At 43.2% G+C, this 13,131-nt stretch overlaps 1 protein-coding gene across 3 annotated transcripts in view; it reads right to left on the reverse strand.

Moving 5' to 3' along the window:
- LOC142669043 (oocyte zinc finger protein XlCOF7.1-like) overlaps positions 1-8,494 on the reverse strand; it is a 72,477-nt gene extending 63,983 nt beyond the window's left edge. Inside the window, exons 1-6 of one of the 3 annotated variants that reach the window (XM_075847101.1) lie at positions 8,310-8,489; positions 7,671-7,844; positions 7,463-7,586; positions 5,624-5,721; positions 1,296-1,407; positions 408-500 (exon numbers count right to left, since the gene is read on the reverse strand). In XM_075847101.1, the coding sequence (XP_075703216.1) occupies positions 408-500; positions 1,296-1,407; positions 5,624-5,721; positions 7,463-7,586; positions 7,671-7,844; positions 8,310-8,387 (679 nt within the window). In that variant the 5' untranslated portion in view covers positions 8,388-8,489. Of the gene's footprint in view, positions 1-407; positions 501-1,295; positions 1,408-5,623; positions 5,722-7,462; positions 7,587-7,670; positions 7,845-8,309 lie in introns of all 3 variants that reach the window. The other 2 variants (XM_075847102.1, XM_075847103.1) reach the window with 2 other exon arrangements.
- Between the last annotated feature and the right edge of the window lie 4,637 nt (positions 8,495-13,131).

The following is a 13,131-nucleotide window of genomic DNA, read 5'->3' on the forward strand; positions in this document are numbered from 1 at the left end:
AATGGTGGATTCTTTGTTATCTACATATATAGATGTTACCTGTCAGTGTAATCCTGCCTGTGATGATAATGAGAGGTGTGATGAGAAGTGATCTATACAGAACAGGAAGGGTCAGTCCATTATGAATGGTGGATTCTGTATTATCTATATATAGATGTTACCTGTCAGTGTAATCCTGCCTGTGATGATAATGAGATGACTGCTGAGAAATGATCTCTACAGAACAGGAAGGGTCAGTCCATTATGAATGGTGGATTCTGTATTATCTATATATAGATGTTACCTGTCAGTGTAATCCTGCCTGTGATGATAAGGAGATGAGTGCTGAGAAATGATCTCTACAGAACAGGAAGGGTCAGTCTATTATGAATGGTGGATTCTTTGTTATCTACATATATAGATGTTACCTGTCAGTGTAATCCTGCCTGTGATGATAATGAGATGACTGCTGAGAACTGTAAGGAGCAGTCTACTATGAGACTCATTGGCCAGAGGGCAAACTGCAAGATTAGATAAAGACAAAAAAATAATATAAAAAAAACGCACCAAAAAATCATAAAAAATATGTTTAAACGAAAATTGATTTAAACAATAGATCATTTTCTGATGACACATTCTCTGTAAGTGGTTGAACTGAGCTTTCCTAGATCTCGGCCTAGAGTGCAGCTGTTAATCGCAGCCGCTGCCCCCCAAAATCTGATGCTAAGCCTAGTGCATGACCGGATTCATAGAACACCTTGTAGAGAACTTCTATGTGCAGTCACAGCTCCCTCAGGTCCTGCACTATGTAGAACACATTGCCTGACGTGTTACTGTAATGTAGAACTAAGGAGGAACCCCACCTTAAAGAGAACAGAAAGGAGAAGACCTTTTCTCTCCTCAGTAGATGTTGACTCGCTCATTGCTGTGACGCTATCTAATCATAGTGGACAGCCTCACAGCGATGCAAAAGACCTGCAGGAAATTTCACAAAATCAGCAGGTTTTCTGCATCGCTGTGAAGCGGTCCGCTCTGATTGGACAGCGTCACAACAAAAAGTGAGGCAACGCCTACTGAGGAGAGATGGTGTCTCCTCTTTGTACCTTTAATTACAACACGCATATGTTAGGTGCAAAACGGAGTAAGGGCTGTAGTGGAACAACATGGAGGGGGGCAAAAAAGAAAATGACAGCGTTGGAATCTGGAGGACGCCAAGTATAAGGGGAGGAATGTGGTTAAAAAAACAACAACAAATAACACAGCAGGTCCTGCTTAATAAACCACGGAGTTCACTTTCTAAATTCATTATTACTGACCTCTGGTAACACCTCCTGGAATTTCCTCCTCCGGTTCACTCTTACACGGTTGATCGACCCTCACTCGCTCTTCTTCTTCATCCTCTGTTTTAATAATAGTCAGATCTTCCCCCTGATTTCACATATGTAACAATTCAGTACAATACAGCAGAGAGTGCGAAGAATCTAACAGATCAACATAAGAAACCACCAAAATCTATGACCACATCTATGACCGTTAGGGATGCACGATGCCTCGAAACTTCCATACTGTTTAGATACCGTTATGTCATGTATTTCGATACTTAGCTCTGCGGCCGCACAGCTCAGTATAGTAACACATGAATGTATGAGAGCGGGGCTGCGGCTGTGTGATAGTCATTGCCCCGCTCCTGAGTCATGACGAGTGCGCGGGGTCAGGATGATGCGTTGCGGCCAGCGCTGCACTAATGATTGCCGGCACTGAAGACAGAACATGGCGGGCGCGCTGCAAAACACCCCCATGTTCTGTCTTCAGTGCCTGCACCGCCGCTTATTATAGTGCAGCGCCGGCCGCATCACCTCATGCTGACCGCGCTCTCACTTATGTCAGGAGCGGGGCAATGGTTGTATTACGCATCCGCAGCCCCGCTCTATAACGGCGGAGATCAGAGAAACCTCTCATCTCCGCCGCTATTCCCCTGAATGCTGCGATCACAGCGGACTGCAGCATTCAGGAGAAAGGGAGATGCCCCTTGGATCGCATCGCAGGAATCCCTGTGACGCGATTGAGGGACATACCATATATGGGCAGACAGCCCAGGGTCCATTGAAGGACCCCAGGGCTGTCCTACCATATTTCCTGTTGTTAGGGCATATTGAGGTATGTCCTAACAGCTGCCTGTGTACTATCAGTGCACAGGCTAATATACTGGTATGTATATATATGCCTGTGTACTATCAGTATATAGATATCTGCCTGTGTACTATCAGTATATAGATATATGCCTGTGTACTATCAGTATATAGATATATGCCTGTGTACTATCAGTTTATAGATATATGCCTGTGTACTATCAGTATATAGATATATGCCTGTGTACTATCAGTATATAGATATATGCCTGTGTACTATCAGTATATAGATATATGCCTGTGTACTATCAGTATATAGATATATGCCTGTGTACTATCAGTATATACATGTATGCCTGTGTACTATCAGTATATACATGTATGCCTGTGTACTATCAGTATATAGATATATGCCTGTGTACTATCAGTATATAGATATAAGCCTGTGTACTATCAGTATATAGATATAAGCCTGTGTATTATCAGTGTATAGATATATGCCTGTGTGCTATCAGTATATAGATATATGCCTGTGTACTATCAGTATATAGATATAAGCCTGTGTATTATCAGTGTATAGATATATGCCTGTGTACTATCAGTATATAGATATATGCCTGTGTACTATCAGTATATAGATATATGCCTGTGTGCTATCAGTATATAGATATAGGCCTGTGTACTATCAGTGTATAGATATATGCCTGTGTACTATCAGTATATAGATATATGCCTCTGTACTATCAGTATATAGATATATGCCTGTGTACTATCAGTATATAGATATATGCCTGTGTACTATCAGTATATAGATATATGCCTGTGTACTATCAGTATATAGATATATGCCTGTGTACTATCAGTATATAGATATATGCCTGTGTACTATCAGTATATAGATATATGGCTGTGTGCTATCAGTGTATAGATATATGCCTGTGTGCTATCAGTGTATAGATATATGCCTGTGTACTATCAGTATATAGATATATGCCTGTGTACTATCAGTATATAGATATATGGCTGTGTGCTATCAGTGTATAGATATATGCCTGTGTGCTATCAGTGTATAGATATATGCCTGTGTACTATCAGTATATAGATATATGCCTGTGTACTATCAGTATATAGATATATGCCTGTGTACTATCAGTATATAGATATATGCCTGTGTACTATCAGTATATAGATATATGCCTGTGTACTATCAGTATATAGATATATGCCTGTGTACTATCAGTATATAGATATATGCCTGTGTATTATCAGTATATAGATATATGCCTGTGTACTATCAGTATATAGATATATGGCTGTGTACTATCAGTATATAGATATATGCCTGTGTACTATCAGTATATAGATATATGCCTGTGTACTATCAGTATATAGATATATGCCTGTGTACTATCAGTATATAGATATATGCCTGTGTACTATCAGTATATAGATATATGCCTGTGTACTATCAGTATATAGATATATGCCTGTGTGCTATCAGTGTATAGATATATGCCTGTGTGCTATCAGTGTATAGATATATGCCTGTGTACTATCAGTATATAGATATATGCCTGTGTACTATCAGTATATAGATATATGCCTGTGTACTATCAGTATATAGATATATGCCTGTGTACTATCAGTATATAGATATATGCCTGTGTACTATCAGTATATAGATATATGCCTGTGTACTATCTGTATATAGATATATGCCTGTGTACTATCAGTATATAGATATATGCCTGTGTACTATCAGTATATAGATATATGCCTGTGTATTATCAGTATATAGATATATGCCTGTGTGCTATCAGTATGTAGATATATGCCTGTGTACTATCAGTGTATAGATATATGCCTGTGTATTATCAGTATATAGATATATGCCTGTGTACTATCAGTATATAGATATATGCCTGTGTATTATCAGTATATAGATATATGCCTGTGTACTATCAGTATATAGATATATGCCTGTGTACTATCAGTATATAGATATATGCCTGTGTACTATCAGTATATAGATATATGCCTGTGTACTATCAGTGTATAGATATATGCCTGTGTACTATCAGTATATAGATATATGCCTGTGTTCTATCAGTATATAGATATATGCCTGTGTACTATCAGTATATAGATATATGCCTGTGTGCTATCAGTATATAGATATAGGCCTGTGTACTATCAGTGTATAGATATATGCCTGTGTACTATCAGTATATAGATATATGCCTGTGTACTATCAGTATATAGATATATGCCTGTGTACTATCAGTATATAGATATATGCCTGTGTACTATCAGTATATAGATATATGCCTGTGTGCTATCAGTATATAGATATATGCCAGTGTACTATCAGTATATAGATATATGCCTGTGTGCTATCAGTATATAGATATATGCCTGTGTACTATCAGTATATAGATATATGCCTGTGTACTATCAGTATATAGATATATGCCTGTGTGCTATCAGTATATAGATATATGCCTGTGTACTATCAGTATATAGATATATGCCTGTGTGCTATCAGTATATAGATATATGCCTGTGTACTATCAGTATATAGATATATGCCTGTGTGCTATCAGTATATAGATATATGCCTGTGTACTATCAGTATATAGATATATGCCTGTGTGCTATCAGTGTATAGATATATGCCTGTGTACTATCAGTATATAGATATATGCCTGTGTACTATCAGTATATAGATATATGCCTGTGTACTATCAGTATATAGATATATGCCTGTGTACTATTAGTATATAGATATATGCCTCTGTACTATCAGTATATAGATATATGCCTGTGTACTATCAGTATATAGATATAGGCCTGTGTACTATCAGTGTATAGATATATGCCTGTGTACTATCAGTATATAGATATACGCCTGTGTACTATCAGTATATAGATATATGCCTGTGTACTATCAGTATATAGATATATGCCTGTGTACTATCAGTATATAGATATATGCCTGTGTGCTATCAGTATATAGATATATGCCTGTGTACTATCAGTATATAGATATATGCCTGTGTACTATCAGTATATAGATATATGCCTGTGTACTATCAGTGTATAGATATATGCCTGTGTACTATCAGTATATATTTCTATCACTTATTGTGAGGCACGAGGCGTGATGATGAATTTAACCTCCATGTACCTCAGTAATAGTAATTAACCCCATCATGTACCTCACACATTAACCCATTATGACTGAGAAACATGATGGGGTTAATTACTATTAATGAGGTACATGGAGGTTACATTCATCATCACGCCTCGCGTCTCACATCAGAAAACGGAAGAACTTTTTTATTATTTTTTTATTACTGCTGGTAAAGTATCGTTTTGATATCGAAATCGCAATACTACACGAAGTATCGGTATCGGAGTCCAAATTCTGGTATCGTGACATCCCTAATGACCGCAGGACCGAAAAGCTCCGCACCCCCCTATATAGATCTGGTATACGGCTCAGCTTCATCTACCTGATGATTCTCTGGGACATTGGGATTTTCCTCTGGACAGTCCTGGGAATACAGAGGACTGGGACATCTCTCTGGTGGATTTCTCCTACTGGATCCATCTGTAGGAAACACACAGGGACTGAATACATGACTACTGTATATCTGTCTATAGATCAGACACTTCTCTCTACACTTCTATGTTTACTGATCAGAGCCGGAATTACAATGTTGAGGTCCTCACTACCGGTGTCGATGTTCCTGCACCTTGTAAGCCGCCGGCCTAAAGGAGACTGTGCCCTACCAGAGCGAACGGCGGGGCGTAACTGGCTCCCTGCTCCACCATAGTATTTACCTGTATCTGCCCTCTGTGGACGCGGATACACATGAAAGTGGCGGGACACAGGACGCCTCTATTTAGTTACCTGCAACCAAAAATGGTCTGGGTGTCACTTGCTTATTAGCCTCTTAAAGGCTGTGTACACCTCTGTAGGCAATATTTTCTATACATATTAATTAACCCCTTCACGACATGGCTATATACTTTCCAACTCCTGATGCCCTGGGCAGGTGTCACATAAATAAATATTGGCAGAATGGAACAGGGTTGTACTTTCCTGTCCGCCGGCTCTCTCCACAAGTGCCGGCACATCTCCCCCTTAGTTTAATCAAACTTATGCCAAACCCCTGCAGATAGCACCTCATCCCCTGTAGATAGCGCCACTGAAGCTCCCTCTAGGAGCGGAATCATTTGCCAGAGCGTTGCCGTCAACTTGGCTGGAAATTGTGCTTCTAGAGGGAGCCCCTGACGTCTCTGTCCATATATGGACAGTGATGTCAGGGACTCCTCTGGGAGTGGAATCCATGGCCTATTTTTGACCTGTTTAAGAGAACCATTTCTCAAATCTGACGTGTTACTTTAAGGGTATGTGCACACGGGGCTGATAAGATGCAGATTTTCTGCAAAGTATTTAATTGCGAGAAAATCTGCAGCGTATTACAGTAGTAGCAATGAGGATGAGATTTTAACAAATCTCATCTACACGTCGCGCCAAAAATGAGTTTTGGACGTTCCGCCGTGTTTACGCCATGTGGAGACGTATCATAAGTGGGAATAAGATTTTACTTATCCAAGACATTGTGAGATTGTTTTTTCAGAACACGTTGTACTTTATATTCGTGGTAAATTTAGCTTCATACATTCTGTGTTACAGTTACTAAGGATGAAAAAAGACACAAGTCCATCAAGACCAACCTATAATCCGACCGTGTTGATCCAGAGGAAGATAAACCCCCATGAGGTGGATGACAATTGTCTCATTAGGGGAAAACTCCTCCCCGACTCCAAATCTGGAAATCAGAATAAATCCCTGGATCACCGTCCCATCTCCAGAATCTAGTGCCCATAACTTGTAATATTAAAGAGAACCTCCGATTATACTGACATTATATAGGAAACTATTATACTGCCGGAGTGTGCCGATAATCGTCTTTCTACATGACTTGTATTACCAGGTTTACTTCTGACTACAGCACGACTGCCCATAGTCCACCCTGCCGGCTGCCCATAACTCTGCATTAGGAGACAGCGCGTCCTGCTCGTCTTCATGGCTCCTGTATCCAGAACGGCCGCCAGCGCTGTACAATGTAATGTGACCTGTAATGCAGAGTTATGAGCAGCCGGCAGCACGAAACACAGGGATCTAATGTGATGTAAAAGGAGCCGAAATTGTGGAGCTCCTACATTACATGTCATTGTACACACGTGTATATGTACTGCACATGACGCTATTAAGGCCTCAACATGACCGCCAGTCCAGCCTGTGCCCACAGTAATGCCAATATATATCTGTCTCTTCTCACCTTGTGATGTGCGGGGCCGGTAGTCCTCCATCATGACCTCCTCGTACAGATCCTTGTGTCCTTCTAGATACTCCCACTCCTCCATGGAGAGATAGACAGTGACATCCTGACTCCTTATAGGAACCTGACACACACAATGATACAGTCATTACCCAGACACCTCCAGTGCTGTTACTGGAGAATTTCCCAGCATTCCCAGCAGTGTCACCTCTCCAGTCAGCAGCTCCGTCATCTTGTAGATCAGTTCTAAGATCTTCTTCTCATGTATCCGGGAGTGAGGGGGAGGCTCTGTGATGGGGCTCTGACTACTGCTCCATCCTCCTGACTCATGGATGATGGGAGTCGTACAGTCACCCGATGTCTTCTTCACTATTGTGTACTCCTGTGTATGGAGAGAGACACTTAGAGAACTGAACACAGTATTCCCCCCTCAGTAGAAAGAGGGAGATTGTGACCCCGCTGTATAGAGCTCTAGTGACCCCACATCTGTAATACTGGAGACCTCACCTACAAAAAGACATTGAGAAAATAGAACGAGGCCAAAACTAAAAAGGAAATAATATTGGGGGACTAGATGGACCATGTGCTCTCCTCCTGCCGTCATCTCCTATGTTTCTATATAGATGTCATCCTGATCCTCCTGGTTCCTGGTCATTCTCATTGCTCTACAACATTACTATTGCTGCATTGGTGACATGACACATAACTGACCATATTGGTGGCTGATCTTCAGCTTCTTGACGTCACTTGGAAGATCTGGACGCTGTTATACAGGACACTGGATTATTCCTATTATGTATTGTCCCTTCCCTATGTGGGACTTGTTCTATAATGTAGAAAAGTTTACCTCTCCGCTCAACAGGTAGATGATCTCCAAGGTGAAGTCTAATATTCTTCTGCTCATCTCATTCCTGTGCTTGTCCATCCTTGGTGGGTCATTCAGGAGAAGGAACGTTGTGGAGGAGAAGATGAGAAAACTGGAGGAACTGGAGGATCTAGTACTGCAGACGTCTTTAGGAAGAAAGGAGAAGATGAGAAAACTGGAGGATCTGGAGGATCTAGTACTGCAGACGTCTTTATGAAGAAAGGAGAAGATGGAGATCATACAGGGGACATCATGTGTGACATACAGAACCTCACTTATTGATCATTGAGAGAAACATCTTCTCAGAGCCGTCACCACATGGAATAAAGGGGTATTCCCAACACGGACAACTCTCCCCAGGATATGCCAGAAATGTCTGATAGATGCGGCTCCACCTCTGGGTGGCCTTGTTAGGCGGTTTCCGTAGCTCCTATAGAAGTGAATGGAGAGACACAATCTGCTCAGGTCCTCCTGCTATATAATTTGCTGCCAACAGATCAGACTGGTGGTCAATGTGACAGATGCCCTTTATGAATGAATACACCCCTAATATAAGTTTTTACAGATATTAGAAGTTACCTCAGAGATCCTGGATCTTCAGAGACATCTAAAATTCTTAATTATTATAGTATTCCCCTTTTCCTTGTAGATTATTTTACCGGATAGTAACTTTATTCACATCTGAAAGACAGATACTAACCATGGTTAATGGGAACCAGCGGTCACGTGTGAATGTGCAGAAGGTCCCGCCAGTCCTGCGAGCATGTGCGGAAGGTCCCGCCAGTCCTGCGAGCATGTGCGGAAGGTCCAGCCAGACCAGTGGGCAGGAGCGGAAGGTCCCGCCAGACCAGTGGGCAGGCGCGGAAGGTCCCGCCAGACCAGTGGGCAGGCGCGGAAGGTCCCGCCAGACCAGTGCGCAGGCGCGGATGGTCCCGCCAGACCAGTGCGCAGGCGCGGAAGGTCCCGCCAGACCAGTGTGCATGCGCAGAACATCCCACCAATACAGTGTGTATGTCCTGGTAGTTTAGTGTGAGGTAGCAGCATGTATTGTGCTGGGTGTGCAGGATCTCTGCATTATCTTATCACTTAGCAGTCACATCTTACACACAGACTTCTGTAAAGCGTGACCTGTCCTCCATCGTCCACATTACTTGGTGCTTTTCCTTTTAAACCTGTTCCCCCACTTCTTCATTATTCTGTGCTCCTTCTAGACCTGTCCTCTGCTTCTACATTACTCTGTGCTCCTCCTTCTAGACCTGTCCTCTGTTTCTACATTACTCTGTGCTCCTCCTTCTAGACCTGTCCTCTGCTTCTACATTACTCTGTGCTCCTCCTTCTAGACCTGTCCTCTGCTTCTACATTACTCTGTGCTCCTCCTTCTAGACCTGTCCTCTGCTTCTACATTACTCTGTGCTCCTCCTTCTAGACCTGTCCTCTGCTTCTACATTACTCTGTGCTCCTCCTTCTAGACCTGTCCTCTGCTTCTACATTACTCTGTGCCTCTCCTTCTAGACCTGTCCTCTGCTTCTACATTACTCTGTGCTCCTCCTTCTTCTAGACCTGTCCTCTGCTTCTACATTGCTCTGTGCTCCTCCTTCTAGACCTGTCCTCTGCTTCTACATTACTCTGTGCTTCTCCTTCTAGACCTGTCCTCTGCTTCTACATTGCTCTGTGCTCCTCCTTCTAGACCTGTCCTCTGCTTCTACATTACTCTGTGCTCCTCCTTCTTCTAGACCTGTCCTCTGCTTCTACATTACTCTGTGCTCCTCCTTCTAGACCTGTCCTCTGCTTCTACATTACTCTGTGCTCCTCCTTCTAGACCTGTCCACCACCTTCGGCACAGTCGATCACACCCTCCTGATACAAATTCTCTAGTCCCTTGACATCACAGACTTGGCCCTCTCCTGGATCTCCTCATACCTTACCAACTAAAGATTTACTATCGCTCCCTCATGGGTCTCAGTGTTCTGGATCCCTTACTTTTCTCCATCTAAATCTTTGGTCAAATTTACCTCTGGTCAGGGGCGTAGCTAGACGCTCATGGGCCCCGATGCAAAAATTCTTACTGGGCCCCCCCCCCCCCGCGAACTTCTCATGGCCGACGGTCCGCTTTCAGCTGCATCGCTGGGTCTCCTAAGTGACCCAACAATGCAGCACTAGCAGCCGGGGCGTCACTAAGGCTGGGTTCACACACACTATTTACGGACGTAATTCGGGCGTTTTAGCATTGAATTACGTCCGAAAATGCGGCTCAAAAGCGTCGGCAAACATCTGCCCACTCATTTGAATGGGTCTTACGATGTTCTGTGCCGACGGTCATTTTTTTTTACGCGCCGCTGTCAAAAGGCGGCGCGTAAAAAAGTGCCTGTCACTTCTTCAGACGTAAATGGAGCCGTTTTCCATGGACTCCATGGAAAACCAGCTTCAATTACTTCCGTAATGGACGCAGCAAAAGACGCCTGCACATGCCATTACGGCTGAAATTACGGTGCTGTTTTCTCCTGAAAACAGCACAGTAATTTCAGCCGTAACGGACGCTGCCGTGTGAACATACCCTCAGGGCTTAAAATGTCCGGGAAATAGCCCCAATACATATGTGTCCGCCCCCAAAAAAAGTGTGTATATGAGACAGCATAGCATATCTATAGCACTACGACCCTATAAACTATGGATAGGATTAGATACAGTGGCTGAGCAGACAGTATCACACATGATAGGATTAGATACAGTGGCTCAGAAGGCAGTATCACACATGATAGGATTAGATACACAGCTCAGCAGACAGTATCACACATGATAGGATTAGATACAGTGGCCCAGCAGACAGTATCACACATGATAGGATTAGATACAGTGGCTCAGCAGACAGTACCACACATGATAGGATTAGATACAGTGGCTCAGCAGACAGTATCACACATGATAGGATTAGATACAGTGGCTCAGCAGACAGTACCACACATGATAGGATTAGATACAGTGGCTCAGCAGACAGTATCACACATGATAGGATTAGATACAGTGGCTCAGCAGACAGTATCACACATGATCGGATTAGATATAGGGCCCAGCAGACAGTATCATACATGATTGGATTAGATACACAGCTCAGCAGACTGTATCACACATGATAGGATTAGATACAGGGCCCAGCTCGCTGACATTGCGGCTCCAGCGCTGGACCCAGGATAGGTAAGAATAATAATTTTGTTTCTTTATGTGTTACTGATTATTTTTGTGTGTTTGTGTTTTTTTTTACAGGTTCGGTTGTTGGACTTCGGATACGAGGACTTCAATGACGGCGTTTCTTTTATTCTCAATAAAATGGTTAATGAGGGTTGTGTTTTTTTATTTCAATAAAATATTTTTTCTATGTGCTTGTATCTTTTTAAACTTTATTATCACCGCCTTAGTAATGGCCGCTGGCTGATTGACAATCTCCATTACTAAGGCGAGGCTTAATGTTAGCCGGTGCAGAGGCTACACTAACCTCCATTATTACCCCGGTACCCACCGCCACCAGGGGTACTGGGAAGAGCCGGGTACAAACCAGTACCCGACCATCTGTAGTGACGGGCAGGCACCGGGGTGGCCGCAGGCTGGTAGTATTAGGCTGGGGAAGGCCAAAAACAGTGGCCCTTCCCACCCTTGTAATGCTGCCTGCTGCTGCTGTGTTGTATCTGGCTGGTTATGAAAATTGGGGGGGACCCGACATCGTTCTTTCCAATAATTTTTTTTAATTTATTTTTTTAAATGACGTGGGGTCCCCCCCATTTTCATAACCAGCCAGATACAATAAAGCAGCAGCAGGCAGCATTACCAGGATGGGAAGGGCCACTGTTTTTGGCCTTTCCCCTCCTGATAATACCAGCCTGCGGCCACCCCAGTGGCCGACCATCACTACAGATGGTCAGGTACTGGATCGTACCCGGCTCTTCCCAGCACCCCTGGTGGCGGTGGGTACCGGGGTAATAAAGGGGGTTAGTGTTAGCCTCTGCAGCAGCTAACACTAAGTCCCGCCTTAGCAATGGATGCTGTCAATCAGCCGGCGGCCATTACTAAGGCGGTAGTAATATAGTTTAAAAAAAAAACACAGACATAGAAAAAATATTTTATTGAAATAAAAAAAAAAACACACACAACCCTCATTAACCATTTTATTAATAAAAAAAAAGCTGTCATCGAAGTAGTCCTGGAATCCGCCGTAGTCCAACGACCGAACCTGTAAGAAAACACACAAAAAATGATTAGTAACACATGTGTTAGGGTATGTGCACACACACTAATTACGTCCGTAATTGACGGACGTATTTCGGCCGCAAGTACCGGACCGAACACAGTGCAGGGAGCCGGGCTCCTAGCGTCGTACTTATGTACGACGCTAGGAGTCCCTGCCTCGCTGCCGGACAACTGTCCCGTACTGAAAACATGTTTACAGTATGGGACAGTTGTCCTGCAGCGAGCCAGGGACTCCTAGCGTCGTACATAACTATAATGCTAGGAGCCCGGCTCACTGCACTGTGTTCGGTACTTGCGGCCGAAATACGTCCGTCAATTACGGACGTAATTAGTGTCTGTGCACATACCCTAAGGCTTAGATACAGGGCCCATGTGTGATACTGTCTGTGGGACCCTGTATCTAAGCCTACCACAAGGTAGGCTTAGTTACAGGGTCCAGCAGACAGTAATCTTATACAGTATAAGATTACTGTGTGCTGGGGCCCTGTATCTAAACCTACAGTGTGGTAGGCTTAGATACAGGGCCCAGCAGACAGGATCACGCATGGGCCATGTATCTAAGCCT

The sequence above is a fragment of the Rhinoderma darwinii genome (assembly GCF_050947455.1).
Source record: "Rhinoderma darwinii isolate aRhiDar2 chromosome 1 unlocalized genomic scaffold, aRhiDar2.hap1 SUPER_1_unloc_14, whole genome shotgun sequence".
In the NCBI taxonomy this organism is placed as follows: Eukaryota; Metazoa; Chordata; class Amphibia; order Anura; family Rhinodermatidae; genus Rhinoderma; species Rhinoderma darwinii.